The sequence below is a fragment of the Macaca thibetana genome, chromosome 16, assembly GCF_024542745.1.
Source record: "Macaca thibetana thibetana isolate TM-01 chromosome 16, ASM2454274v1, whole genome shotgun sequence".
NCBI classification, from domain to species: Eukaryota; Metazoa; Chordata; class Mammalia; order Primates; family Cercopithecidae; genus Macaca; species Macaca thibetana.
In genome coordinates this window covers 64,167,129-64,195,107 of record NC_065593.1, presented here as the reverse complement: position 1 = coordinate 64,195,107, position 27,979 = coordinate 64,167,129, and the positions used below count along the sequence as shown (strand labels likewise).

The following is a 27,979-nucleotide window of genomic DNA, read 5'->3' as shown; positions in this document are numbered from 1 at the left end:
TTGTGGTGGTGCATGCCTGTAGTTCCAGCTATTCAGGAGACTGAGGTAGATCACTTGAGCCCGGGGGGGCGGAGGTTACAGTGAGCTGAGATCGCACCACTGCACTCCAGCCTGGGCAACAGAGTGAGTCTCAAAAAAAAACAAAAAAATACAGGCCGGGCGTGGTGGCTCACGCCTGTAATCCCAGCACTTTGGGAGGCCGAGGTGGGCGGATCACAAGGTCAGGAGATCGAGACCATGGTGAAACCCCGTCTCTACTAAAAAGGGAAAAAATTAGCCGGGCGCAGGGGCGGGCGCCTGTAGTCCCAGCTACTCGGGAGGCTGAGGCAGGAGAATGGCGTGAACCCGGGAGGCGGAGCTTGCAGTGAGCCGAGATTGCGCCACTGCACTCCAGCCTGGGCGACAGAGCGAGACTCCGTCTCAAAAAAAAAAAAAAAAAAAAAAAAAAAAAAAAAATACAAAGTAGGGGGCAACTGGGGCACAGCCAGAGGTGCCCACGGAGCCTTCATCCTTTCCCTGACTGGTTTCCTCAGGACGCTAGGCCCTGGGTTTCTAGCTCCTCCCTGTCCCTTCTATTAACTGCTCTTAGTCCTGTTCCAAAATCCCAATCCAACAAGATCCCTTGGGCTTCCCATAAATAACCTAGGGCTCCCCTGCCTCTCTGCCCAGCCCGAGCCCCTGTCCTCGTAGGACTGCCCAGACCCCTGTCAAGGACCTCTGTCCTCCCTTGGCAGAGGTCACCTGAGCCAGGTATCATCTGTGGGCAGAGCCAGGTAGGCTGGATCCTCCCCTCCCCGACCTGGGGAATTCCCTGGGAGACACGTCATTTACATGTGAACCCACTCTCTTGGCCCTGTCCAGGTAGAGTCGCTGTGAAGGTCACTGCCCTTATTTTGGTTTTGGGGGAGCCCTGGTCCCTCCAGAGTTGCCAACTTGGAGAAGTACCCAAGGTGATACTATGGAACAATGGGAGCCTTGGAAGGAAGCAGAGGCCTTTTTGTGTGCTGCGAGGTGGCCTCAGGTCCATCATCTCCAATCCGAGGACAGCTCTGCCCAGTGCAGTCACCTGTACCATCCCGTTTATTCGATGAGAAGTGAAGTTCTGGGAGGCCCAGCAGCTCACCCACGACCAGATGCCTTGTATGTGGCAGGAAGGGATACAAAGCTTCGTGGGTCTGACTCACTGACCCTGTTCTAAATCAGCCTTTGGAAAAGAAGGTGGGGATGGGAGGGAGGGGTGGCCACAGTATCTCTAAGGCTTGAAGGGAATGAGGAATTAATGTGAGTAGTTGAAGGATGGGCCCAACCCTTTGTCTTCCTCTGAGTTAGAGGAAAGATGCAGAGCCAAAGCGGGAGTAGTGACTCCGGTGAAATGTTAAGAGAACTGTCCGCTTTTGACGTGGCCTGAGAGTCCAGCAAAAACTTACAGGCTGTTTTCTCTGGCCTGGCCTTCTGCTGATGCGTGGACTTGTCGAGGCCAGTAGGAATATAATATGAGCCACATGTGATTTAAAATTTCCTAGAAGCTGCATTGTAAGATTATTTAAATACGTGAATTTAATTTTAATTATATATTCTGGCTTGGTGTGGTGGCTCACACTTGTAATCCCAGAACTTTGGGAGGTCAAGGTGAGCAGATCACTTAAAGTCAGGAGTTCGAGACCAGCCTGGCCAACATGGTGAAACCCCCATCTCTACTAAAAATGCAAAAATTAGCCCGGTGTGGTGGTGCATGCCTGTAGTCTCAGCTACTTGGGAGGGTTAGGCAGGAGAATCGCTTGAACCTGGGAGGAGGAGGTTGCAGTGAGCTGAGATCTCCACTGCACTCCAATTGGGTGACAGAGGGAGACTCTGTCTTAAAAACAAAAAAAATCTAGAAGCTGCATTATAAAATTATTTAAACAAGTGAAATTAATTTTAATCCTATATTCCAGCTGGTCACGGTGGCTCATGCCTGTAATCCTAGCACTCTAGCACTCTGGCACTCTGGAAGGCTGAGGCCGGTGGATCATTTGAGGCCAGGAGTTTGAGACCAGCCTGGCCAACATGGTGAAACCCCGTCTCTATTAAAAATACAAAAATTAGCTGGGCATGGTGGTGTGCGCCTGTAGTCCCAGCTCCTCGGGAGGCTGAGGCAGGAGGATCACTTGAACCTGGGAGGCATAGGTTGCAGTGAGCTGTGATCGTGCCACTGTATTCCAGTCTGGGTGACAGGCGCGACCCTGTCTCAAAAAAAAAAAGTATATATTCCTTTTAATCCAACATATACAAAATATTTTGACATGTGATTAACTTACTAATGAGATTTTTTCAATTTGTTTTTTTGAATGCTAAATCTGTGAAATCTAGGTGTATTTTACACTTACGTCACATCTCAATTCAGACATTAAATCTTTTTTGGAAGTACTAGATCCGTATTTAGAATTTGGACGATTTACAGTGGGAAAAGGGAATTTGAAGCGTGGCCTGCCTTTGTCTAGCCCCTGTTCTTCTAGAACCTGAGTTGTTCCAGACATACTTGAAGGGTTTCCAAGAACTGACTTAACCCTCGTTGGTGACATGAGCCATACTGCAAGTACTTGGTGGCCCCATGGGGCTCCTGGCTACCGTTCTGGGCTCTGGGCTGCTCGGGGCGTGAGGCCTGCTCCTGGCCAGTCCAGCGGGCTCCTGTGGGGCGTTTCCACCAGAGTCCTCCAAATTCCAGAGGCTGTTCCCTGAGCTACCTCTGCTGCTGGGAAAGTGCTTCTGTCCCGGGGAGGCAGCTCCGGCTGCTGACTTCCTGAGGCCCCAGCAACCTGGGGCTCGCTGAAGTCTGGCGGGGCCCCTGTGGGAGCTTCTCCTGCACATCCTATTCTGCTGTCTACTCCCCTTTTCCTGGGAAATGTTTACATTCCAGACAGTTATCTCTATCCAGGGCTTCTCCAGGCTCTGCATTTTTCGCATAGCTGAGCAGGGAGCTGGGCTGGCCTGGGGGCCGCTGCTGGGCCCTATCTGGCCCCCTGGCTATCCCATTCAGGTATGACCGTTTACAGGGCAGGCCATGTTCCTGGCAAAGAGCCAGGCCTGAGGCACCCCGGCCCATCCTCTGACCTTTTTGTACCCAGGCATCCCCCAAAATAGGCACTTGTTGGAGCTTTCCTCCCTGCCTGACCCCAGTATGGGATTCCTTGTGAGAGCCATTGGACTAGACTGACTGATGGGGGAGGCAAGTAGCAATTGGGTTTGCTAAGCTATCATTGCTAGATCTCAACAGGAACTTTCTGCTGCTTTGAGGCCTGGTAGGGCTGCAAAGTAGGAGAGCCCAGGGCCTAAGGAGGCTGCCTCATTCTTGGGACCTTTTTCTGCAGGGCAGAGTCTCTGTGGTTGTTTTTTGTTTCAAGTCTTTAAAGCAACCAGTTGACATAGCATTGCTGTGTGCTGTTGTCACCTAGCTCTGCAGGGCCACTATCCCCTGGGGTGGGAGGTGGGGGTCAGATTGGGGTAACTGATTAAAAAACTGAACTAAAAACCTTCTTGAAGATGGTTTATCACTCGAAATTTGTAGCGTTTATGTTCATACCTTTCTTAACCCACAATTCTATCCCTGGGACATCTGCCCCAGGAAATTCTCAAGTGTTGCAGACAAAGATAGGAGTCCAAGAATGCCATCAACATGGTTGTGATTGCAAACCCTCTAGCAACAAAGTAAATACTCAACAATAAACCCCTGGTGAGTTAGGGCATCTCCTGGTAAAGAATATTCTTTAGCTGTTTTAAAAGTCATTTTAGGCCGGGTATGATGGCTCACACCTGTAATCCCAACACTTTGGGAGGCCGAGGCGGGCAGATCACTTGAGGTCAAGACCAGCCTGGCCAACATGATGAAACCCTATCTCTACTAAAAATACTAAAAATACAAAAATTAGCCAGGCATAGTGGCACATGCCTGTAATCCTAGCTCCTGAGGAGGCTGAGGCAGGAGAATCGCTTGAACCTGGGAGGCAGAGTTTGCAGCGAGCCGAGATCACCCACTCTAGGCTGGGTGATGAGCAAAACTCTGTCTCAAACAAAAAAAAAAGTCATTTTAGGCAGGTTGCAGTGACTCACGCCTATAATCCCAGCACTTTGGGAGGCCAAGGCAGGAGGATCTCTTGAGTCTAGGAGGTCAAGACCAGGCTGGGCAACATGACGAGTACCTGTCTCTACCAAAAATTAAAAAGTAGCCAGGCGTGGCGGGCATGGTGGTGCCTGCCTGTAGCCTCAGCTACTTGGGAGGCTGGGGTGGGAGGATCGCTTGAGCCTGTGAGGCCAAGGCTACAGTGAGCCGAAATCACGCCACAGCACCCAGCCTGGGAAACAGAGAAAGACCCTCAAAAAAAAAAAAAAATTTTTTTTATGCCAGGCGCAGTGGCTCACACCTATAATCCCAGCACTATGGGAGGCCGAGGTGGGTGGATTGCGAGGTCAGGAGATGAAGACTATCCTGGCTAACGTGGTGAAACCCCATCTCTACTAAAAATACAAAAAAATTAGCCAGGCGTGCTGGCAGGCACCTATAGTCCCAACTACTCGGGAGACTGAGGCATGAGAATGGTGTGAACCTGGGAGGCGAAGCTTACAGTGAGCCGAGATCGCGCTACTGCACTCCAGCCTGGGCGACAGAGCGAGACTGCATCTCAAAAATAAATAAATAAATAAAATGTTTTTTAAAGTCATTTTCAAGCTTTTAACAACCTTGGCTGGCTGTAAGTAGGAAAACAGGCTGCAAAGCTATACCTGTACATTAACTTGTATATGTATATCCATATGGCATGATCCCAATTATATTTTTCTAAATATAGACATGAGGCTGGGCGCGGTGGCTCACGCCTGTAATCCCAGCACTTTGGGAGGCCGAGACGGGTGGATCACGAGGTCAGGAGATGAAGACCATCCTGGCTAACACGGTGAAACCCCGTTTCTACTGAAAATAAAAAAAAAATTTAGCCTGGCACTGTGACGGGCGCCTGTAGTCCCAGCTACTCCGGAGGCTGAGGCAGGAGAACGGCATGAACTCAGGAGGCGGAGCTTGCAGTGAGCCGAGATCCGGCCACTGCACTCCAGTCTGGGTGACAGAGCGAGACTCCGTCTCAAAAAAAAAAAAAATAAATTGTGCAAACATTCACAAGTGCAGAAGACTCAAAGGACTTACACTGAGGTGTTAGCAAGGGTTACTTCTGGTTGTGGGAGTCTGGGTAATTTTTGTTCTTAAACGTCTTTATACCTCCCAAGTTTTTCACAGTGTGTGTGTATTACTTCTGTAATAAATGAAAAAACACGTATCTGCAACGACATTCCAGGAATTCCCTTTCTGGAAAGATGGTTGAAACTCAGTGACAGTAAGAGCCTATGAGACCCAGCTGACTAGGGCCTGGAGGGACCTGGAAGAGCCCAGAGCAGGTCAGAGCCTCCGCGGTACTCTGGGCCCCCGGGTGAGCCCGGAGCTGCGGTGCAACCAAGCTTTTCTCCCGAGAGACCAGTGTCTCCATTGCTCCAAACTCCCCCTACTTTCCCCACCCCACATCCATAAGGCCCCCATGCCACTGAGGAGGGCTGGGTCCGTCACCCAGGGCGCATGTGGTGGAGACACCAAATCAGTTCCTGGAGAGCATCGAGAGGCTGGCGTGGCATCCAGGAGGATGAGCTTGAAGGAGTGGCAATGAGGCCAAGGGCAGAGTCACAAAGGGACTGGGGGTGGGGCCTGGTAAGTTTGGGTTAGGCTCCAACACTCAGGTGTCGGGGAGGAACCTGAAAGGTTCCGAATCCCTGCTTCCTGCTGGCGTCCTCCAGTGCTGCAGCTCCGGCAGCCATGGTGGCATGAAGGGGAGAGGTCTGCAGGCCCACCCCGCGTGCTTCTCGTTGCAGACGGTGGAGCATGGCTTCCCGCACCAGCCAAGCGCCCTCGGCTACAGCCCGTCCCTGCGCATCCTGGCCATCGGCACCCGTTCTGGAGCCATCAAGCTGTATCCTCCGTCCCCTCACTCCCAGCCGGGCAGGGCCTTGGGGTGGGTGAGATTTGGGGAAGGACATCTTTTTTTCCTTCCTTGCCCATGGGCTGTTGGGATAAAATGAGAGACTTTCCTGATTTCCAGCTTTGGACATGATTTTATTCCAAAATGAGGTGGGTATGGTTGATGGTGGAGTGGGCACCTGGGCATGGTGGGATGTGACCCTGTCCTTTGCAGGAGGACAGTGAGGTTTGAAACAGACTGAGGAGGGCCGGGCGCGGTGGCTCAAGCCTGTAATCCCAGCACTTTGGGAGGCTGAGACGGGCGGATCACGAGGTCGGGAGATCGAGACCATCCTGGCTAACATGGTGAAACCCCGTCTCTACTAAAAAATACAAAAAAACTAGCTGGGCGAGGTGGCGGGCGCCTGTAGTCCCAGCTACTGGGGAGGCTGAGGCAGGAGAATGGCGTAAACCCGGGAGGCGGAGCTTGCAGTGAGCTGAGATCCGGCCACTGCACTCCAGCCTGGGCGGCAGAGCGAGACTCCGTCTCAAAAAAAAAAAAAAAAAAAAGAAACAGACTGAGGAGATACAGGCTTATTTTGTCCCTTGTGTCCTTTCAAGACCATTCATGTGGTCTGCTCCCTTTACTCAGTTTCCCCCTCTCACTTACTCCTGGAGGTTTCAGGAATCCCCCAGTCCTGGGCAGGGGCTGAGGATGCTGGGGGGCTCAGAAACCTGTTTTGCAGGGGTTGTGTTGGTGGATCCAGGGGGAAGGACCTGATGCCCGTGTCTCAGCCAATGCTCAGTCAGTGAGTGGCTGGCTGGTGTGTCAGTAGCAAGGCCTGGGCCCTTCTGTGCCCCTGCCTCCCTCAGTTCCCCACCTCACCACCAGAAAAGCAAGTTACTAGGAATGTTTTTAATTAAAAAAAATTTTTTTCAGCACTTTGGGAGGCTGAGGCGGGCGGATCACTTGAGTTCAAGACCAGTCTGGTCAACATGGTAAAACCCTGTCTCTACTAAAAATATTTAAAAAGTTAGCAGGGTGTGGTGGCACATGCCTGTAATCCCAGCTACTTGGGAGGCTGAGGTGGGAAAATCATTTGAACCTGGGAGGCAGAGGTTGCAGTGAGCCGAGACTGCGCCACTGTGCTCCAGCCCGGGCAACAAAGAGCGAGACTCTCTCTCAAAAACAATTTTTTTTTTTTTTTTTTTTTTTTTTTTTTTTTTTTTTTGTGGAGACAGGGTCTTGTGATCTTGCCCAGCCTGGTCTTGAACTCCTGGGCTCAAACAACTCTCTTACCTTGGCCTCTCAAAACGCTAGGGTTACAGGCATGAGTCACCGCACTCCCAGCCTGCAGTTTTGATTTTTAACCTATCATGATAAGAATCAGAGGTGGACTGGCCCCAGGTCCCTATCCACAAGCAGAGGTGGGGTGGCCTTGGGCCAGGAGAGCTAGGCTCAGGCAGCCATCTTCCAAATTCCACCCCCACCCCCACCCCCACAGGCGGCAGAGAGTGGAGAGGGCTCTGCCTGGCAGGGACAGTCCTTCCCCGGCCTGAGGCTGGACGTTGTCCAGTTGGGTCATCTTTTATCCAAAGCACTGGTTCTGGCCGACTGGGGGCTCCCGGTGTTTTCAGAGATGAAAAACCAGATCAGGTTGGGCACCCCGCCAGTCTGATCTGTGCTCCCAGGGCAGGACCCAAGGGAGTTGAGAGATGAGGGACCACCTCTGACAGCTTGACTGCCACCTCCAGCGGAGCCTGACCTCCCTCTTCCCCTCTGCCCGGTGTGGGGGAGGGGTATGGAGCGCTCGAGTTCCAGGCTGGGCTGGTGTACACAGAGAGCCAGGGCCTTGCTGCCGGCTCAGCCTTCCCTCACTGGTTAATCATTGCCAGGCCACAGCCAGACTTTGGTTACCAATCCCTGGTGCCGAGGCTGTTGGGGATAGGCCGTGTGTTTTTTCACAGGTGCTACCAAGCGACAGCCAACACGTCTGTTGTAGCTCAGAATCAGGGTGGCAGCCTGACGGTTGCCAGGGTAGGGCTTCACCTTTCTATGGAGTTGCTCCCACCGGCCTGACTGGGAAAAATCTCCCAGGGGTCGGGTCACTGGCCTGGTGCCCCAGGGCCAGGGCTGTTGTATCTCCTCCCCATCCCAGGCTCCATGCATGAGTCCTGCTGCCTGCGGGGAGGGCAGCCCCTCTCTGTGTTTGCACTCATTGCACGTGGGCCCCAAGGGCCTGGCACTCAAGGTGGGCAGGGGATGGTGTCAGGGGATGGTGTCTGGCCTTCCAGAGCTTTCCTGAGCCTGCTCGTAGCTATGGAGCCCCGGGCGTGGAGTTCATGGGGCTGCACCGGGAGAACAACGCAGTGACGCAGATCCACCTCCTGCCCGGCCAGGTGAGGGACCTGGGGTGGGACAGGAAGCCACCTCCACACCCTCCTTGCCCTCACTGCTTCCAGCAGGGCTGGTGTGGAGAGGCTGGCATTCAGTGGCCCTGGGTTTGCTGCTGCTGGAAAGGCCTGGGACCCCCTCCCTTTCCACAGCTGGGGCTCGTGGGCCACGCTGGGAGTGGCCAGGGGGTCTTTGAAACAACCAGCCCAGGCTGGGCGGCCCCAGTGTGTAAAGGCCCTGCTGGGTAGCAAGACCACATGCTCCCATCCCTGTGCCCTCGCCAGTGCCAGCTGGTCACCCTGCTGGATGACAACAGCCTGCACCTTTGGAGCCTGAAGGTCAAGGGCGGAGCATCGGAGCTGCAGGAGGATGAGAGCTTCACACTGCGTGGCCCCCCAGGGTAAGGGCTCAGTCCCCAACCCCTTCCACTCCCAGCCCAGCCTGACCCTTGCCCTTAGCTCTGGAGTGGACTCACCCTTCGTGGGGCCTGTTGCGCCCCTGGCAGTGCCTGGCATGCGTTTGACCCGATGCATCCCCATACTCAGGTGCTCCGAGTGGAGTGGGTGGGGCCGCAGCCCACCTCCTCCATCCGCCCACACCCCGTGTTATGCTGGAGGGCCCCTGGCGTCTTTCCTACCTCCTAGCCCAGCCTCTCTGCCATCTGTCTCCTGTCTTGGCAGAAAGTGACCAGTGTTTGTCCTGGGCTGAAAGGTTATGAACCCCATGAATTTTTATGGGCTTGTTTTCCCAGGAGTCAGGAGACCCTGTCCATGGGGTCTCCCCTGCTAGGCAGCGGTCAGCTCACAGGCAGCTGTTCTTGTCACAGGGCTGCCCCCAGTGCCACACAGATCACCGTGGTCCTGCCCCATTCCTTGTGCGAACTGCTGTACCTGGGCACCGAGAGCGGCAACGTGTTTGTGGTGCAGCTGCCAGCTTTTCGCGCGCTGGAGGACCGGACCATCAGCTCGGACGCGGTGCTGCAGCGGTGAGCCCAGAGCCCGGCTGCTGTTAACCCCATCCCCTCAAGTTAGGCATGGCTTCTCCCCTTGGTCCCAGGACTCTCTCAGGAGCTGTCATTTCTATGCTGGGAATTCCATGGGGCTAGCAGGGGAGGCTCTTGGCTTCCTACCTGTCCCCTACTGAGAACCTATTGGCCTATCATAGGTTAGCATCATAGCACTAAAAGGGGGACTTTGGGGGATCTAAAGGCCCCAAATGACTGTGTAATGTCACCGACTCTCAGTCCAGTGTCATTTGCACTTGCCATGGGTTTCAAAACCCCAGGGGCTCCATAGCGGGGAAGTCGGGCCCAGACCTCCCTGCATTACTAGAGCAGCTCCTGGTGCCACCCTGTGCTGTGGGCACTTTGCTGAGGTTCCATTTGCTCGCAGGCTCCGTGGCTAAAAAGCGTTGACCGCCACAGGCATGTGGGTCTGTTGAGATCATTTCAGAAGCTTTGCTCCGCTTGTCGATGGAACTATGATAGAGAGGGAGTCAGATCAGGTCCGGTTGTGGAGAATGGGATGGGACCCAAAAAAAGAGGGGATAGTGTCTGACAGGATCGTGTGGGGGCCAGGTCGCTTGTGGTGGAATGATCTGTGGTTCCAAGGGACAGGAGGAGGCCAGGGTGCTGGCCCCTGGCCCTGCAAGGCTTTGGACTGGGCCCAGGACACACTCCTGCAGCTGGCCAGCCCATCTCTCCAGCCCTGGGTGGTAATGAAGCAGGGACCATCTGCCCAGGGCAGGGCATTGCTGGGCTGGGAGGATCCCACTTGGGGCTATATCCCTCTGAGTGCAGACCTCTGCCTTTCCGGTTCAGCAGGGTAGGGCTCTGTGCCCAAGGTCAGAGCAGAACACTTTGCAGGATGACAAGTACCACAATGGGACACAGCCTGTGGGCAGGACAGCATGGGATGTGCACCCCAGCAGGTGGCCACACCAGTGCCTAGCCTCACCCTGTAGTTAGCTGGTGAGAGTCTAGTTGGCAGGGGGGCCCATGTGCCCTGAGAGCTCCTCCTGCCAGTTTATTTTATTGTGTATTATGTTTTATTTTATTTTTGAGATGGAGTTTCACTCTTGTTGCCCAGGCTGGAGTGCAGTGGCACGATCTTAGCACACTGCAGCCTCTGCTTCCTGGGTTCAAGCGATTCTCCTGCCTCAGCCTCCCAAGTAGCTGGGATTACAGGCATGCGCCACCACACCCGGCTAATTTTGTATTTTTAGTAGAGACGGGGTTTCACCATGTTGGTCAGACTAGTCTCAAACTCCCAACCTCAGGTGATCTGCCTGCCTCAGCCTCCCAAAGTGCTGGGATTACAGGCATGAGCCACAGCGCCTGGCCCAGTTCGTTTATTTATTAAAAAAAAAAACAAAACATTTTTTTTGGCAGTCTTACTCTGTCCCAGGCTGGAGTACAGTGGCACGATCTCAGCTCATCACAACCTCTGTTTCCCGGATTCAAATGATTCTCCTGCCTCAGCCTCCCGAGTACCTGGGATTACAGGCACATGCCATCACGCCCGGCTTGTTTTTGTATTTTTAGTAGAGACGGGATTTCACCATGTTGGCCAGGCTGCTCTCGAACTCCTGACCTCAGGTGATCCACCCACTTCCACGTCCCAAAGTATTGGGGTTACAGGTGTGAGCCACCGCACCCGGCCCCTTTTGGCAGTTTACATTCTCATCCACTTGATTACACTTATCTAAGTTTTTTTTTTTTTTTTTTTTTTGAGACAGTCTCGCTCTGTCACCCAGGCTGGAGTGCAGCGGCCGGATCTCAGCTCACTGCAAGCTCCACCTCCCGGGTTTACACCATTCTCCTGCCTCAGCCTCCCGAGTAGCTAGGACTACAGGCGCCTGCCACCGCGCCCAGCTAGTTTTTTTGCATTTTTTAGTAGAGACGGGGTTTCACCGTGTTAACCAGGATGGTCTCGATCTCCTGACCTCGTGATCCGCCCGTCTCGGCCTCCCAAAGTGCTGGGATTACAGGCTTGAGCCACCGCGCCCGGCCATCTAAGTTTTTAAAACGTCCAGCCCTTTAGTCTTGCAGCTCTGTCTCTGAGAAGTCTCTGTGTAAAGGTACAGGATAACAATGATCATTGTAGGACTGTTTTTAATGGCAAAAAGTTGGAAGCCCTCTAATTGTCTAACAATTTTCATCTGTATAAGGGCATTATTTGCATTTATTAAGAATATCTAGGCCGGGCGCGGTGGCTCACGCCTGTAATCCCAGCACTTTGGGAGGCCGAGGCGGGCGGATCACAAGGTCAGGAGATCGAGACCACGGTGGAACCCCGTCTCTACTAAAAATACAAAAAATTAGCCGGGCGCGGTTGTGAGCGCCTGTAGTCCCAGCTACTCGGGAGGCTGAGGCAGGAGAATGGCGTGAACCTGGGAGGCGGAGCTTGCAGTGAGCCGAGATAGCGCCACTGCACTCCAGCCTGGGTGACAGAGCGAGACTCCGTCTCAAAAAAAAAAAAAAAAAAAAAAAAGAATATCTAGATGGGCACAGTTGCTCACACTTGTAATCTCGGCCCTTTTGGAGACTGAGATGGGAGGGTTGTTTGAGACCAGCCTGGGCAACATAGCAAGACCCTGTCTCTCCCCACAAAAAAATAAAAATTAATTGGGCAAGGTGGCACACACCTGTGGTCTTAGCTACTTGGGAGGTGAGAGGATCACTTGAGCCCAGGAGTTGGAGGTTGCAGTGAGCCATGATCAGGTCGCTACCCTCCAGCCTGAGTGACAGAATGAGATCCTGTCTCTAAAAATTTTAAAAATTAGGCCGGATGCAGTGGCTCACGCCTGTAATCCCAGCACTTTGGGAGGCGGAGATGGGTGGATCGCCTGAGGTCAGGAGTTCGAGATCAGCCTGGCCAACATCGCGAAATCCCGTCTCTACTAAAAATACAAAAAATTAGCCTGGCATGGTCGTGGGTGCCTATAATCTCAGATACTTGGGAGGCTGAACCAGGAGAATCACTTGAACCCGGGAGGTGGAGGTTGCAGTGAGCTGAGGTCACACCACTGCACTCCAGCCTGGGCAACAGAGCGAGACTCCATCTCAAAAAAAAAAAAATTAAATATTAAAGTCCCCTTCAACTCTCACTCTCGATTCAGATTCTAATGTCAGTGAGGTCAGTGCTAGCAGTAGATGTGCCAGGTATAGATAATGTGGAGAGCTTGGGTTTAGTGTGGCTTGGGTCCAGGCTGGGTCCGCTTCCCACAGCCTCACTGTTGGCTGTTGGTCCTGTGCCTGCTGCCTTGTGGTTTTTTTGTTGGCTGCAACACCTCCAGCCCTCAGGTCAGCATTCCAGGCCTGGAGACGGGGGAGGGGTCAAGGCTCCAGGGCCAGGCCAACTCATAGAGTTTTGTTTTATGGGGCTAAAAAACTTCTTTATTATTAAACACTCCCTTTTGCAAAAATGCACTGAATATGAATGTACAGTTTAACAGATTCTTGTAGAGCATCCTTACAGCCATCCCCCCAGACATAGAAATAGAACTTTGATGCCCTCCGGGGGCCTCACGCACCCTTCCTAGTCAAGGCTCCCTCTTGCCCCCACGTTGACTTTTCCAGAAGTCACTGCCTTGCCTTGCCTTATAGTTGTACCGCCTGTATTTACATCACTGGAGGTTGTCTCCATGTCCCTGTCTTGTTCTACATGCTGCCCCCTATCCCCTTGGTGACATGTCCTAGCCATCTTTCCTTTTTTTTTGAAATGGAGTCTCACTCTGTCACCCAGGCTGGAGTGCAGTGGCGTGATCTCGGCTCACTGTGATCTCTGCCTCCTGGGTTCAAGCAATTCTCCTGCCTCCACCTCCGGCGTAGCTGGGATTACAGGCATGTGCCACCACGCCCGGCTAATTTTTTGTATTTTTAGTAGAGACAGGGTTTTGCCATGTTGGCCAGGCTGGTCTCGAACTCCTGACCTCAAGTGATCCGCCCACCTTGGGCTCCCAAAGTGCTGGGATTACAGGCATAAGCCACCACACTCAGCCATCCACTGCGCCCAGCCCCTAGCCATATTTCCATGCTGGCACATGGAGCAGCCACCTCTGCATAGGGAGCCCTGTGGCTGTGCCATTCTGGGGGCCATTCTCCCTGGCGGATGGCATCGGAGGCTCACGGCACTCCCCTCGTCTAGGTTGCCAGAGGAGGCCCGCCACCGGCGGGTGTTCGAGATGGTGGAGGCGCTGCAGGAGCACCCTCGAGACCCCAACCAGATCCTGATCGGCTACAGCCGAGGTCTTGTTGTCATCTGGGACCTGCAGGGCAGCCATGTGCTCTACCACTTCCTCAGCAGCCAGGTAGGCAGTGCCCAGGACATGGCGGGCGCCATGTTGCTCTCCCAGGGCCCCATGTGGCACATCCACGCTCTGTGCAGAGGCATGGGGTGCAGATGATGGGAATGCTGCCTCGGTCCAGCGTGCTGCCCTCTGTCTCTCTCCTCCTCTTCCATAGCAACTGGAGAACATCTGGTGGCAGCGGGACGGCCGCCTACTCGTCAGCTGTCACTCCGATGGCAGCTACTGCCAGTGGCCCGTGTCCAGTGACGCCCAGCAACCAGAGCCCCTCCGCAGCCTCGTGCCTTACGGTCAGTGTTTCACCCGCCGGGCAGGGCCCGCCCCCGGTGCCTCCTGGATTCAGGTGCAGGATGCTCAACTCTGAAGCAAACTCCAGGGCAAGAGAGGGTAAAGGCTTTGTCCAAAGCCACACAGCAGGGTTCCCCTCACCCAGTTTTTTGGGGGAACTTCTCAGAGCAAGAGTCCCAAGCACAGGTCTACCATGTGGATGTGGGCATGAGCTTGAGGCATCTGTGCCTGTGGGGACTGACACTTGTCTGAGAGTTGGAGGATCCGTTCAAGCTGATTCCTTTCCTTTCAGGTCCCTTTCCTTGCAAAGCGATTACCAAAATCCTCTGGCTGACCACTAGGCAGGGGTAGGTATCCGTGCTGGTCTTCTTTCCTTTCCAGAGCCTTCCTAGAGGGCTGGAAAGGTCACTTAGGCCTCTGCCTGGGAAGATGGTGCCAGTGAACACTCTCAGGTCCCATGTTGGGGTCTTGGACAATAGGGAGGGGAGAGAGGGTAGATGCTATTCACGTCTTTCAGCGGCCCAATTCCTGCCAAGTTCATTCCTGCTCCTTCCTTCCACCTTCCCAGAGAGACGGTGCTGAGCGGCAGGTCTCAAACTTCTTTAGTGGCAGCCCTGTTTCTTCTGACAAAATCACTCTGGATGATGTTCAAACAGAAATGGGGGGGAGGGCCGGGCGCGGTGGCTCAAGCCTGTAATCCCAGCACTTTGGGAGGCCGAGACGGGCAGATCACAAGGTCAGGAGATCGAGACCATCCTGGCTAACACGGTGAAACCCCGTCTCTACTAAAAATACAAAAAACTAGCTGGGCAAGGTGGCGGGCGCCTGTAGTTCCAGCTACTCGGGAGGCTGAGGCAGGAGAATGGCGTGAACCTGGGAGGTGGAGCTTGCAGTGAGCTGAGATCCAGCCACTGCACTCCAGCCTGGGCGACAGAGCGAGACTCCGTCTCAAAAAAAAAATAATAATTGTGGGGAGCACCCAGCTTGAGGCAGGAGTCGCTGCCGAGACTCAGAGCCACCAGCCTGGATGCCTCACCTTACCCCCAAGTACTCCTGGGCTGTAGCAGTTGGAAGGAGATGGGGTCCAGTCCCCCCTGCTCCTGGGGACCTTGACTGAGTGGTCACTTTGATCGCTGGTCTATGGCTGTTGAGGCCGTGCCAGGAGCCCCAGCCCACTGCTGCTTCTCTGTGCCTGCCAGGTTGCCCTTCACCATCTTCCAGGGCGGCATGCCACGGGCCAGCTACGGGGACCGCCACTGCATCTCAGTGATCCACGATGGCCAACAGACGGCCTTCGACTTCACCTCCCGTGTCATCGACTTTACTGTCCTCACAGAGGCGGACCCTGCAGCCGGTAGGAGAGCTTCAGGAGTGGGTACCCAGGGTTAGGTGTGGGAGGTGTGGGGCAGGGCCATCAGTAAAGACAGGGCCAGGTGCAGTGGCTCCTGCCTGTAACCCCAGCACTTTGGGAGGCCAAGGTGGGAGGATCGCTTGAGCCCAGCAGTTCAAGTCCAGCCTGGACAACACAGGGAGACCCTTGTCTCTACAAAAAATAAAAAAATTAGCCAGGTGTCGTGGCACATACCTGTAGTCCCAGCTACTCAGGAGGCTGAGGTGGGAGGATCACTTGAGCCCTGGAGGTGGAGGTTGCAGCAAGCCAGGAGCATCAGGAGCCACTGCACTCAGCCTGGGTGACACAGCCAGACCGTGTCTCAAAAAAAAAAAAAAAAGGGCTCTGCACAGGTGTTCCTAAGCCTACCACTGTCCTGAGTCGCTTAGCCTTACTGCACCCCAAGGTGAAGTGTCATCAAGGCCTACAGCTCCTTTCTCTGCCTCCCTGCCACCCTCCCCAGCTAGAGACCCAGCCCAGCCACACCTCCTGCCTGCCCCGGGCTCTCTGCCCTTTCCAGACTGTAATGGCACTTAGCCCACAGGGAGCTGATCCGTACTGTTGGATTTAACACCCACCCCGCTGAGGCAAAAGGGTCCTAGCTTAGAGATGGCAAAGCCCGCCTTCTGGGCAGGGCAGAAGGTGGCTGTGCAGCCTCCTGGAGCTCCAGCAGGACCGGCAGAGCCCTGAGTCAGCCTCGTAAATAGTGTGACAGGCAAGACCAGAAAGGGCTGCTGTTGAAACCTGGAGAGGAGGCCTGCAGGAGCTCTCCAGGAGGGAGGGCCCTCTCCTAATGACGCTGGCCTGAAAGGGCCTGAGGCCGAAAGGTGAGGGGGCGGGGCTGTTCAGGACACCTGGTCTGTGTACTCACGGCCTCTACCCTGTTCAGGGGAATCCCAAACCTGCTTTTCTTTCTTTCTCAGCCTCTCTTCCCTCCTCACACCCTGGATGCTGAGAGCAAGGCCCAGCTCTGCTCTTTCCACAGCATTTGGGCCATGTTGGCACAGAGCAGGGGCCTCTTGGGCTGTGGTGGCCACACTCCCCGGGCTGAGTTACCTGATTCCCAGCGGAAAGGTCAGGAAGGGACGGGAGAAACTTGCTGAGCTACAAATTCGAGACTGCTGGGGCTTTCTAGGACAGGCCACCTTCCTGCAGTTGTCCCTCTGTGTCCCCAACTCCCCGCAGTCCGGCAGGCCAGGAGATGGGTGCCTGATGAGTGGTGCTTCCCTCAGATGATACATGGGCACCCTGAGGCTCTCCCGTGATGGTTCTGCCGTGCCGGGTTGTGACCCAGCTGGCCCTGGTAGGCTTTCCTGTTTAATGAGCAACTGCTACATGCCAGGCCCTGTTCTAGAAACAGAGAGGGCCCCTGTTCCCATGGAACACAGATCTGAGTATGTGGACAGAGTGAGCAGGTTGCCAAATAACATCAGAGGTAAGAAAAAAGCCAGGCAGAGGACAGCAGTGCTGGTTTAGACGAGGGTTAGCAAGGCGTCCCTGATAAGGGGACATATTTGCGCAGACACAGGAACAGTCTGAGAGAGGGCTTGCCCCGTAGGGACATGGGGTGCAGACTGAGCTGGGAGGGCTCTTGGCTTGCTCCAGTGAGGTAGGGGCGAAGAGAGGGCAGAATGGCCCCTGTACGGGTCCAGATGTGGCCAGCGCCAGATCGTATAGAGCCGTGGAGGCACGGTAAGGACTTAGGATTTTAGGGAGATGAGGGCACTGAGCAGGGGTGCCATGATCTAGCCTCTGCTCCAAAGGATCTGTCTGGCTGCCATGTGGGGAACAGAGTGGAGCAAAGACGGGAGCCCCGTGAGAGCCGAGGGAGAGGTGACCTCGGCTTGGGCTGCGGTGCCGGCCATGGGGCTGACAGAAGGTGGCTGGGGTTACATTGTCTTTTCTAACATTCAGCATTGACCGAGGGGCCGGGTCAGGGCTCACAGACTGTTGCTATAAAGTGCTGGGTGGCTTTCTTCACCGCAGCTACTCAGCCTAATGCCATTGCAGAGCACATGCAGCCACAGACAACACAAGGGGTGTATCTGTGTTCCAGGACAGCCGTATTGACAGGAAGAAGCAGGAGGCCAGATTTGGCCCTCGGGCTGTAATTTGTTGGCTCCTTGTCTAGGGAGAGGTGAGAGAGGGGAGGAGAGATCAGTCAAGGATGACATGAGGGTTTACTGGGAGCACCAGGAATCCTGGAGAAGGTAGTGGCAAGAGGGTGCGGTAAGCTCAGCTGGGCGGGAATCAAATCTGAGGACTTAATCTCTCCTCTGATCTCCAGACCCATAAGGGAGATGCCGAGTACACAGCTGGGGCTTATGGGTCTGGAGTTCAGAGGAGAGATCGGGAAGGTGTCCATTTGGAGTCATCCGTGCAGAGACGTGTGAAGGCTGCTCAATGATTTTGAAGTATAAAGAAAAAGAGGCCAGGCGCAGTGGCTCACGCCTGTAATCCCAGCACTTTGGGAGGCCGAGACGGGTGGATCACGAGGTCAGGAGATCAAGACCATCCTGGCTAACACAGTGAAACCCTGTGTCTACTAAAAATACAAAAAAAAAAAAAAAAAAAAAACTAGCCGGGCGAGGTGGCAGGCACCTGTAGTCCCAGCTACTCGGGAGGCTGAGGCAGGAGAATGGCGTGAACCCGGGAGGCGGAGCTTGCAGTGAGCCGAGCTCACGCCACTGCACTCCAGCCTGGGCGACAGAGCGAGACTCCGTCTCAACAAAAAAAAAAAAAAAAAGAAAAGAAAAGAGAAAAAAAAAGAGAGATGTGAAACCAGGGGCCCTGAGGAGGCTGCCCAGGTGGTGAGGAAGACAGAAGAGAAGGCATGGGAAAGCTGAGCCCGGGCACCCTCAAGCCTTGGAGGCATGGAGTTTGGTGGGGATCTGGCCAAGAACACCTGGGAGCAGCCAGCGGGCAGCAGACCCCAGAGGAGCAGGGAGGACAAGCGCTTCAAAGAGGCAGCGTCAGCCAGGGGCAGTGGCTCAGCTGTAATCCTAGCACTTTGCGAGGCCGAAGAGGGCAGATCACCTGAGGTTAGAGGTTCGAGACCAGCCTGGCCAACGTGGTGAAACCCTGTCTCTACTAAAAATACAAAATTAGCCAGGCGTTGGTGGCACGTGCCTGTAATCCCAGCTACTCAAGAGGCTGAGGCAGGAGAATCACTTGAACCTGGGAGGCAGAGGTTGTGGTGAGCCAAGATCAGGCCATTGCACTCCAGCCTGGGCAACAAGAGTGAAACTCCATCTCAGAAAAAATAAAAAAGAAAAACACAAAACTTAGCCAGGCGTGGTGGTGGGCGCCTGTAATCCCAGCTACTCAGGAGGCTGAGGCAGGAGAATCGCTTGAACCCTGGAGGCAGAGGTTGCAGTGAGCCGAGATCGCACCACTGCACTCCAGCCTGGGCGACAGAGCAAGACTCCATCTCAAAAAAAAAAGAGAAAAAAAAAAAAAAAAAAAACGCCTGGGCATGGTGGCTCATGCCTGTAATCCCAGCATTTTGGGAGGCCGAGGTGGGCAGATCACTTGAGCCCAGGAGTTCAACACCAGCCTGAGCGACGTGGCGAAACCCGGTCGCTGCCAAAATTACAAAAGTTAGCTGGGTATCGTGACTCACACCTGTAATCCCAGCTGCTTGGGAGCCTGAGGCAGGAGGATCGCTTGCACCAGGAGGTGGAGGTTGCAATGAGCCAAGATCACACCACTATACTCTAGCCTGGGCAACAGAGTGTGAGACCCTGTCTCAAGAAAAGGAAAAAAAAAAAAACACAAATGGTTTCATCGTCCAGTGCACGTTTATTGAACACTAGCTGGGGCCAGGCCTGAGTGAGGTGAGGTGATTGTGTGCAGTAAAGAAAATGCCACCCCTAGCAACTGGTGTGCCAAAGACCACGCTTGCCACTGCCTGTGGGGAGGCTTGGCAGGCGCATCTGAGCAGGGAGGGCAGGTCCCATAGAGGAGGAACCAGGGAAGAGGGTTGGCAGGCACAGCTCCTTGCCTCTGGGGTGCCTATCCTGGTTGGGACCCTGCCTTCCAACCAGGTGTATCCCCTCCAGGAGCCCTGTGCCAGGTAGCTCTCAGCAGCTTTGCACACAGAGCCAGGGCTGCTGCCCACACCTGCTGCCCTCCTGGAGGTGGAAAGGCTTTGCTCAAGCAGCCAAGAACAGGGCTTTCTGGATCTGCAGATGCCCTGGCTCTAACCCTGGAGCTTCTGATTCCGCAGGGCTGGGCTGCTTCCTCCTGGCCCCAGCCCCTGATCCTTGGCCTGTACCCCAGCCTTTGACGACCCCTATGCCCTGGTGGTGCTGGCTGAGGAGGAGCTGGTGGTGATTGACCTGCAGACAGCAGGCTGGCCACCGGTCCAGCTGCCCTACCTGGCTTCCCTGCACTGTTCCGCCATCACCTGCTCCCACCACGTCTCCAACATCCCCCTGAAGCTGTGGGAGCGGATCATTGCCGCCGGCAGCCAGCAGAATGCGCACTTCTCCACCATGGTAGGTCCGGCCCTGGCCCAGCCCCACGCCAAGCCCCACCCCAAGACAAACTCTCCCACAGACTTCTTGGTCTCTTTCTCTAGGAGTGGCCAATTGACGGTGGCACCAGCCTGACCCCAGCCCCACCCCAGAGGGATCTGCTGCTCACAGGGTAGGGGACTTCGACGCTACCCTTCCTCTCCCCAGGAGGATGTGTGGGGTGGGAGCAGAGCCCTAAGGTGGACGAGCCAGCTCCTGGGCGCCCAGGTTGGCGTCCCTCTCATGCCCGGCAGATGGGCTCTGCCCACAGGCACGAGGATGGCACGGTGCGGTTCTGGGATGCCTCAGGTGTCTGCTTGCGGCTGCTATACAAACTCAGCACGGTGCGCGTGTTCCTCACCGACACGGACCCCAACGAGAACCTCAGTGCCCAGGGCGAGGATGAGTGGCCCCCACTCCGCAAGGTGAGGCCAGGAGCCTGGGACCCAGGAAGGGCAGAGGCCAGCTGGGTCCAGCCCCCATGGCCGCTCAGAGGGCCCCTCCCCTTCTCCAGGTGGGCTCCTTTGACCCCTACAGTGATGACCCCCGGCTGGGCATCCAGAAGATCTTCCTCTGCAAGTACAGTGGCTACCTGGCTGTGGCAGGCACGGCAGGGCAGGTAGCAGGCTGGGCTGGGGAGGGGAGCTGGGGAGGAGTGGTGGATGACGGGGACCCGCAGGGACAGGAGCCAGCCACCTGCCTGACGCACATTCTGTGTCCTGTGCTCTTCCAGCGGACGGAGGTGGCTTGATCCCCTTGGCGGGAGGTCCTTGGGACGGTTGTTTCTTCTCCAGAAATCAGAATTAAGGGTGGGCCGGGCATGGTGGCTCACGCCTATAATCCCAGCACTTTGGGAGACCAAGGCAGGCGGATCACCTGAGGTCAGGAGTTCGAGACCAGCCTGGACAACATGGTGAAACCTCGTCTCTACTAAAAATACAAAACTTAGCCAGGCGTGGTGGTGTGTGCCTGTAATCCCAGCTACTGGAAGGCTGAGGCAGGAGAATCACTTGAACCCAGGAGGCAGAGGTTGCAGTGAGCCAAGATCGTGCCACCGCGCTCCAGCCTGGGCAACAGAGCAAGACTCGTCTCAAAAAAATAAATAAATAAAAAATAATTAAGAGCTGAGGTTGGACGGAGGCCTATCCCTGCTTGAGCCTTGGGCCTTGGCCTGGGTTCAGCTCCTTTGCTGTCCCCACTAGTAGCGTCCTGCGGCCCTGCCGTCCCTTTGCTGAGGGCTTGCTGAGCCGCCTGCCACCCCGCCCAGGTGCTGGTACTGGAACTGAATGATGAGGCAGCAGAGCAGGCTGTGGAGCAGGTGGAGGCCGACCTGCTGCAAGACCAAGAGGGCTACCGCTGGAAGGGGCACGAGCGCCTGGCAGCCCGCTCAGGGCCTGTGCGCTTTGAGCCTGGCTTTCAGCCCTTCGTGTTGGTGCAGTGCCAGCCCCCGGCTGTGGTCACCTCCTTGGCCCTGCACTCTGAGTGGCGGCTCGTGGCCTTTGGCACCAGCCATGGCTTTGGCCTCTTTGACCACCAGCAGCGGCGGCAGGTCTTTGTTAAGTGAGCAGGGCAGCTGGGGCCGGGGGCTGGGAGTGGGGCCCGCGAGGACCCCCAGGACCTAGCAGCACTGACAGCCTGCCATCCCCCCAAGGTGCACGCTGCACCCCAGTGACCAGCTGGCCTTGGAGGGCCCATTGTCCCGCGTCAAGTCCCTCAAGAAGTCCTTGCGTCAGTCATTCCGCCGGATGCGTCGGAGCCGGGTGTCCAGCCGGAAGCGGCGCCCGGCTGGCACCCCAGGAGAGGTAAGGCCCGAGGGGAGGTTGCGGCCGGCCACCCACCCAGGTTCGGCTCAGAGCAGCCAGCAGGGGTCACACGGCCCCTGCCCCCCAGGCATGACAGGCTACAAACAAGACTCAGGGTCCAGGTCACATGGGTTTGCCGCCATGTGCGACCTCAGACAGGTCACGCTGCTTCTCTGTGCCTCAGCTTCCTGAGCAGAAAGGCAGTAACTGTAATGCTTACCCTAGAACTAATCCCCAGTAAATGTCAATGATTTCCTTTTTCCCTCTACAACATGCTGGGGACCCAGGTAGTCTCCCCCAAGGGCACCTCCCACTTGGACAAGGGTCCTCCTAGACACAGACCTGGCAGGTGGCTGGCATGGCCAGCCTTCTGATGCAAGGATCAGCACTGAGCAAAGCACTGTCCCTGGGGAGGGGAGGCCACAGCTGACCCTCAGGCTGGCCCACCCCTTGCAGGTGCAGGAGGGGAGCGCCAAGACTGAGCGGCCGGGCCTCCAGAACATGGAGCTGGCACCTGTGCAGCGCAAGATCGAGGCTCGCTCGGCAGAGGACTCCTTCACAGGCTTCGTCCGGACCCTGTACTTTGCTGACACCTACCTGAGGGACAGTGAGTGACCAGCCCGGGATTGAGGGGTGGGGGGCAGTAGATACCCCCTGACCTGGGGGCATGCCGGGGGCTGCTGCCTGCCTGGCTGGTAGGACCTAAGAGGGTTTCCCCTTGTGAGCAGGGGCAGACTGCAGCCCCTGCCTGCTTCCTCCCCTCCCCTGCCTGGGCCTCCAAGTCAGCTTGCCTTGGCTGTAGCACCCTTTAGAAGCATGGCTTCTGACCCGTCACTTGGCCTTTCGGGGCCTCAGCTTGCCCCTCTGTAAAATGAGGGAGTGATAGCTTCCTCCTAGAGCAGCTGTGACGATCGTGGATGGCAGAGCCTACTGGCCTCCAGAGGACGTGTGTCCCCCTGGCTGCTTCTCCCCTGCTGTATTGCAGCAAGGGCTGAGCTGACCTGGGACTGGGGTCTTCTATGTTGCGGCCTGTGTGGTTGTCAGAGAGCCTTCCAGCCTCTCCCAGGAGGGAAAACCTGGGAGTAAGCCCTGGTTGCCCAGCTCCACCCGACTCCCACGCCAAGGGTCAGACACCCACACATGGCTTCTCGGCAGGCTCCCGCCACTGCCCCTCGCTGTGGGCTGGCACCAACGGGGGCACCATCTATGCCTTCTCCCTGCGTGTGCCCCCCGCTGAGCGGAGAATGGATGAGCCCGTGCGGGCAGAGCAGGGTGAGTGCTGGGCAGGGAGAGCAGGGGGTGCTCGGGCTGCCTGGGCTAGGACCAGGGAGTGGCTCCAGCCCCACCACCCCCCACAGTCCCACTACCTACCTCCTCCCCGTAGCCAAGGAGATCCAGCTGATGCACCGGGCGCCGGTGGTGGGCATCCTGGTGCTCGACGGACACAGCGTACCCCTTCCCGAGCCCCTCGAAGTGGCCCATGATCTGTCGAAGAGCCCTGACATGCAGGGAAGCCACCAGCTGCTCGTTGTGTCGGAGGAGCAGTTCAAGGTGCCACACGGGCAGCGGCGGGTCTCCCTGGGACTCCCCGGGACATCCAGGAGGCTCGGACCTTGGGCACAAACGATGGCTGGGACTCACCTTGTTTGCATTGGTATCTGAGGGGCTGCAGAAGCACAGGAAATAAGGGAGGGGAGAGTCTCATGTGAGGACACTGAGGCAGGACCTATGTCTGTGGAAGGGATAAAATCCAGATGGGGGGCCAGGCTCATGCCTATAATCCCAGCACTTTGGGAGGCCAAGTCACGTTGGGAGGCCAGATCACAAGGTCAGGAGTTCAAGACCAGCCTGACCAACATGGTGAAACCCCAACTCTACTAAAAATACAAAAAAATGTAGCCCGGCGTGGTGGCGGCCGCCTGTAATCCCAGCTCTACTCGGGAGACTGAGGCAGGAGAATTACTTGAGGCGGAGGTTGCAGTAAGCCGAGATCACGCTGCTGTACTTGAGCCTGGGCAACAGAGCAAGACTCTATCTCAGAAAAAAAAAAAAGGCTGGGCACGGTGGCTTCCACCTGTAATCCCAGCACTTTGGGAGGCCGAGGTGGGCAGATCACGAGGTCAGGAGATCAAGACCATCCTGGCTAACGCGGTGAAACCCCATCCCTACTAAAAATACAAAAATTTAGCCGGGCGTGGTAGCGGGCGCCTGTAATCCCAGCTACTTGGGAAGCTGAGGCAGGAGAATGATGTGAACCTGGGAGGTGGAGCTTGCAGTGAGCCGAGATCACACCACTGCACTCCAGCCTGGGTGACAGAGCAAGACTCTGTCTCAAAAAAAAAAAAAAATTCCAGACAGGGAAGTCGGTGACCTCGGCATCCCCCCAGGCTGTGTCTGTGCATCTGAGAGCCAAGGGTTTGCCAGGACACCGGGAGGCATGCGGGGAGGGGAGGGCCCAGCACCTACAGCACCTCGCAGGAGAACTGGTTTGGCCATGGGCGTGAACGACCACCCCGCACCCCCAGGTGTTCACGCTGCCCAAGGTGAGTGCCAAGCTGAAGCTGAAGCTGACGGCCCTGGAGGGCTCAAGGGTGAGGCGGGTCAGCGTGGCCCACTTCGGCAGTCGTCGAGCTGAGGACTATGGGGAGCACCACCTGGCAGTCCTCACCAATCTGGGTGACATCCAGGTGGTGTCGCTGCCACTGCTCAAGCCCCAGGTGCGCTACAGCTGCATCCGCCGGGAGGACGTCAGTGGCATCGCCTCCTGCGTCTTCACCAAATATGGCCAAGGTGTTCGAGCTGGGCTGGGCGGGTGTGGGGGCCCCAGGCACTGCAGGGACGGGAAGGGTGGCCAGGGGTGTTGTGGCCATGGCCAGACTGGATGGGCCTTAAGCGGAGAACTGCGAGGGAACGCTAGCCCCTGCTCCCCCAGGTTGGGAAGCAGCCTTGGCAGCCACCAGGCCAGGCCACTAGCATTGCCCCCACTCCCCAGGCTTCTACCTGATCTCACCCTCGGAGTTCGAGCGCTTCTCTCTCTCCACCAAGTGGCTGGTGGAGCCCCGGTGTCTGGTGGATTCAGCAGAAACCAAGAACCACCGCCCTGGTAACGGGGCAGGCCCCAAGAAGGTGCCGAGCCGAGCCAGGTGAGTGAAAGGGCCAGAGGCCTCTCCTGCCCCTCCCTGCCCTCTCTGAGATACCCTGAGGCTCCCACTGCTGCCTGGCCAGAGACACCTCCCCACAGGCTCAGCCCACCCTCCCAGGCTCTGGCTCTCTATACCTCTTCGCGTGCCCCTTGCCCCTGTGCAAGCTGGCAGTCCAGGGCAGGACTCAGTTTACCTCCCAGGCTCTCCTGCTCAGGGCAGGCTGCACCATTGACTTTGTTCTCCATGGGACCAGGGCTCTCAGAGCTGGGCAGGGAGCCCAGAGGCCCTGGTCCTCACTGTCTCTCTCCCCACAGGAACTCAGGGACTCAGAGTGATGGCGAGGGTAAGACAGGCCTCCTGGGCCCATGCACACCTGGGCCACACCCAGCCCAGACCTGGGGCTGGACGGGAGGGACGGGGTCCTGAGTGAGCAGGTAGTGTTTGGGCTGGGAGTAGAGACGGCATTCCTTCCAGCCCTGGGCTTCCACATCCCGACCTCAGTAAGGAGAGAGCCAGGCCGAGGAGGGCCCAGGCGGGGCTCCCTGACCCGGCCTCTACCTTCCAGAGAAGCAGCCCGGCTTGGTGATGGAGCGCGCTCTGCTCAGTGATGAGAGTGAGTTGGGTGGGAGAGCGTGGGGCTGGCAGGAGGGGTGGGGAAGGGGGGATCAGGGTCAAGGGAGGCTGGGCAGGCCGTTACCCTGAGGCAGGGGACAGATCCATCCGGCACCCATGGTGAAAGGGGGTGGAAAGGCTGTGGCTGGCCGCCCCAAGGGCCTCAGTGGGCCTCTGTTCCCACCCGGCCTGCAGGAGTCCTGAAGGAAATCCAGAGCACACTGGAGGGAGACCGCGGGTGAGGCACCACCCAGGCTGGCTGGGGTGGGCTCGAGGCTCTGCCAGGGGGCTCGGGAGCGCTGGGAGTGGAGGCCCCCTGAGGTCATGACTCCCCTGTCTTTGCCCATGCAGGAGCCTCAACTGGCATTCACATCGAGCGGCCATGGGGCGCAGCCTCAGCAATGGCGGAGGTGGGGGCTCTGGGCTTGAGTGCAGTTGCCAGATGTGCTGGGAAGGGATGGGAGGAAGAGCCCTGGTCCCACTCCCCTGGATTCCACAGGGCCGTACACGTGCCCTGATGACCTGGAAAGCACCATGTCTGGGCTCAGTGTGGGCGGCTGGGGCACCCCGTCCTGCCCAGGGCGATCCTGAGCTGTCCCTGTGTGTCCTTCAGCAGAGTGAGTGGCTGAGCGGCCAGGCTGCACGATGAGCACACACTACTACTGATGGCCTTTTGGAGGTCCCTGCCCCAGCCGGAGAGGCCGGTGCACAGGGCCACACCAGGGGATAGGGGCGCCCCGGCTTCCACAATGCAGCTGCTCCAGGCCTCGGGAGAGGAGAGGCCCCGGCCCCTGGGGCTGCCCTTCCCGGGTCTCGTCTGTCTGGGTCCTTTGGTCAATGTTGCACAGTTTTTATTGCCCCCATCCCTTTTTGTAGTGGGCTGGGGTTTAAGTTATACATGGTAACTGCCTCTGGGTGAAAAAGTTTTTAATAAACACCTATTACCTCTTCACTGGACTGGTCCACCTACTTTAATATTTCAATTGTGTAGAAATTTTCCATGTGAATACAAAGTGGGAGCCGGTACCCTGCCTGTCCCCCGAGGCTCTAGCCCTGGCCTGGGCTGGCATCAGGAGAATCCACTTTGGGAGTCGTGTGAATCAAACTGCGTAGTTGTGTCTGAGCCCGGCTGTGCCTTCCCTCTCTGGGAACACATAGCAAGCACGAACCATCTTGAGTCTGCCTTACTTGTTTCCCTGGGTCCTGGCCACCCCTGGCTGGCCTTTCCCTACTGTCAGGAGGAGAAGGGCACCCCAGTATCTCAGACCTGTTGGCTTCCTCCAGACACCAGGGAGGACTGTGGGGTGCTGCTGAAGGGGAGGTGGTCCCCAAGGAGAAAGGCCTCCCCCAGGGGAGAGGCTGGGTTATTTAGATTGGACATGGGTTGGATCTTTATTGACTCGTCTTCGTTGAGCACCTACTGTATGGCCAGTGCGTGGGGTTCTCTGGTGTCTGAGACAACTGTGGTTCCTGCCACAGTTGGGGCTCATGGTCCTCAGTGGACACTGGTGAGAAACGCACCGGGGGGGGTGACCCGAGAGAACCAGGAATTGCCAGAGAGCAGGCAGACTCTTCCAGACAGAGGACAAGAGGGCTCAGCACCATTCCAGGAACTCACTCACCGTGGGAGGCAGTGGAGAGCTGAAGGTGGCTGGCAGGCAGGGCCGAAAGTGAGGCCAGACTAGGGAGGCCCAGTGAGGGCCAGGTGTGACAGGCGCCTGCTCTGCCTGAGTGAGGAAAGGCCTGTCCGGAGGAGTTGGGCATCAGGTGTTCCATCTGGCCATGTCCATCTCGAGATGGCCACTTGACCATCCCTTGTTAGACTTCTGAGATGAGCAACTCGGGAACTATGAGGAATATGGGGGAGCAGTTCCCCAAAGGGAGAGGAACACCATGCTGGAAGAAGCAGGGAAGGGACAGTGCCTGGCAGACAGACCAGCCAAAGAGATGGGGGACACCTCATGAGACACCTGTATTAGTCCCTTTCCATACTGTTTTTTTTTTTTTTTTTTTTTTTTTTTTTTGGAGACGGAGTCTCGCTCTGTCCCCCAGGCTGGAGCATAGTGGCCGGATCTCAGCTCACTGCAAGCTCCGCCTCCCGGGTTTACACCATTCTCCTGCCTCAGCCTCCCGAGTAGCTGGGACTACAGGCGCCCGCCACCTCGCCCGGCTAGTTTTTTGTATTTTTTTTTTAGTAGAGACGGGGTTTCACCGTGTTAGCCAGGATGGCCTCGATCTCCTGACCTCGTGATCCGCCCGTCTCGGCCTCCCAAAGTGCTGGGATTACAGGCTTGAGCCACCGCGCCCGGCTTCCATACTGTTATAAAGAACGAGAGGTGGCTGGGCACAGTGGCTCACATCTGTAATCCCAGCACTTTGGAAGGCTGAGGTGGGCAGATCACTTGAAGTCAGGAGTTCAAGACCAGCCTGGTCAACATGGTTAAACCCTGTCTCTACTAAAAATGCAAAAATTAGCCAGGCATGGTGGCTCACGCCTGTGATCCCAGCACTTTGGGAGGCCAAGGCAGGCGGATCACTGGAGGTCAGGAGTTCAAGA

The 27,979-nt window shown here is 56.4% G+C and overlaps 2 protein-coding genes across 4 annotated transcripts in view; both read left to right on the top strand.

Annotated features, from left to right (window-relative positions):
* LLGL2 (LLGL scribble cell polarity complex component 2) overlaps positions 1-26,372 on the top strand; it is a 51,712-nt gene extending 25,340 nt beyond the window's left edge. For 2 of the 3 annotated variants that reach the window (XM_050764197.1, XM_050764199.1), the window contains exons 3-26: positions 5,884-5,981; positions 8,287-8,368; positions 8,648-8,763; positions 9,190-9,348; positions 13,511-13,673; positions 13,828-13,960; positions 14,251-14,305; positions 15,158-15,312; positions 19,630-19,847; positions 19,931-19,998; positions 20,137-20,290; positions 20,380-20,484; positions 21,133-21,425; positions 21,517-21,667; positions 22,124-22,274; positions 22,823-22,939; positions 23,052-23,218; positions 24,193-24,457; positions 24,660-24,810; positions 25,125-25,153; positions 25,376-25,423; positions 25,618-25,660; positions 25,774-25,832; positions 26,036-26,372. In XM_050764197.1, the coding sequence (XP_050620154.1) occupies positions 5,884-5,981; positions 8,287-8,368; positions 8,648-8,763; positions 9,190-9,348; positions 13,511-13,673; positions 13,828-13,960; positions 14,251-14,305; positions 15,158-15,312; positions 19,630-19,847; positions 19,931-19,998; positions 20,137-20,290; positions 20,380-20,484; positions 21,133-21,425; positions 21,517-21,667; positions 22,124-22,274; positions 22,823-22,939; positions 23,052-23,218; positions 24,193-24,457; positions 24,660-24,810; positions 25,125-25,153; positions 25,376-25,423; positions 25,618-25,660; positions 25,774-25,832; positions 26,036-26,043 (2,988 nt within the window). In that variant the 3' untranslated portion in view covers positions 26,044-26,372. The remainder of the gene's footprint in view (positions 1-5,883; positions 5,982-8,286; positions 8,369-8,647; positions 8,764-9,189; positions 9,349-13,510; positions 13,674-13,827; positions 13,961-14,250; positions 14,306-15,157; positions 15,313-19,629; positions 19,848-19,930; positions 19,999-20,136; positions 20,291-20,379; positions 20,485-21,132; positions 21,426-21,516; positions 21,668-22,123; positions 22,275-22,822; positions 22,940-23,051; positions 23,219-24,192; positions 24,458-24,659; positions 24,811-25,124; positions 25,154-25,375; positions 25,424-25,617; positions 25,661-25,773; positions 25,833-26,035) is intronic. The other variant, XM_050764200.1, reaches the window with a different exon arrangement.
* Positions 1-27,979, top strand: part of SAP30BP (SAP30 binding protein) — a 161,946-nt gene that overhangs the window by 264 nt on the left and 133,703 nt on the right. The window lies entirely within an intron of this gene.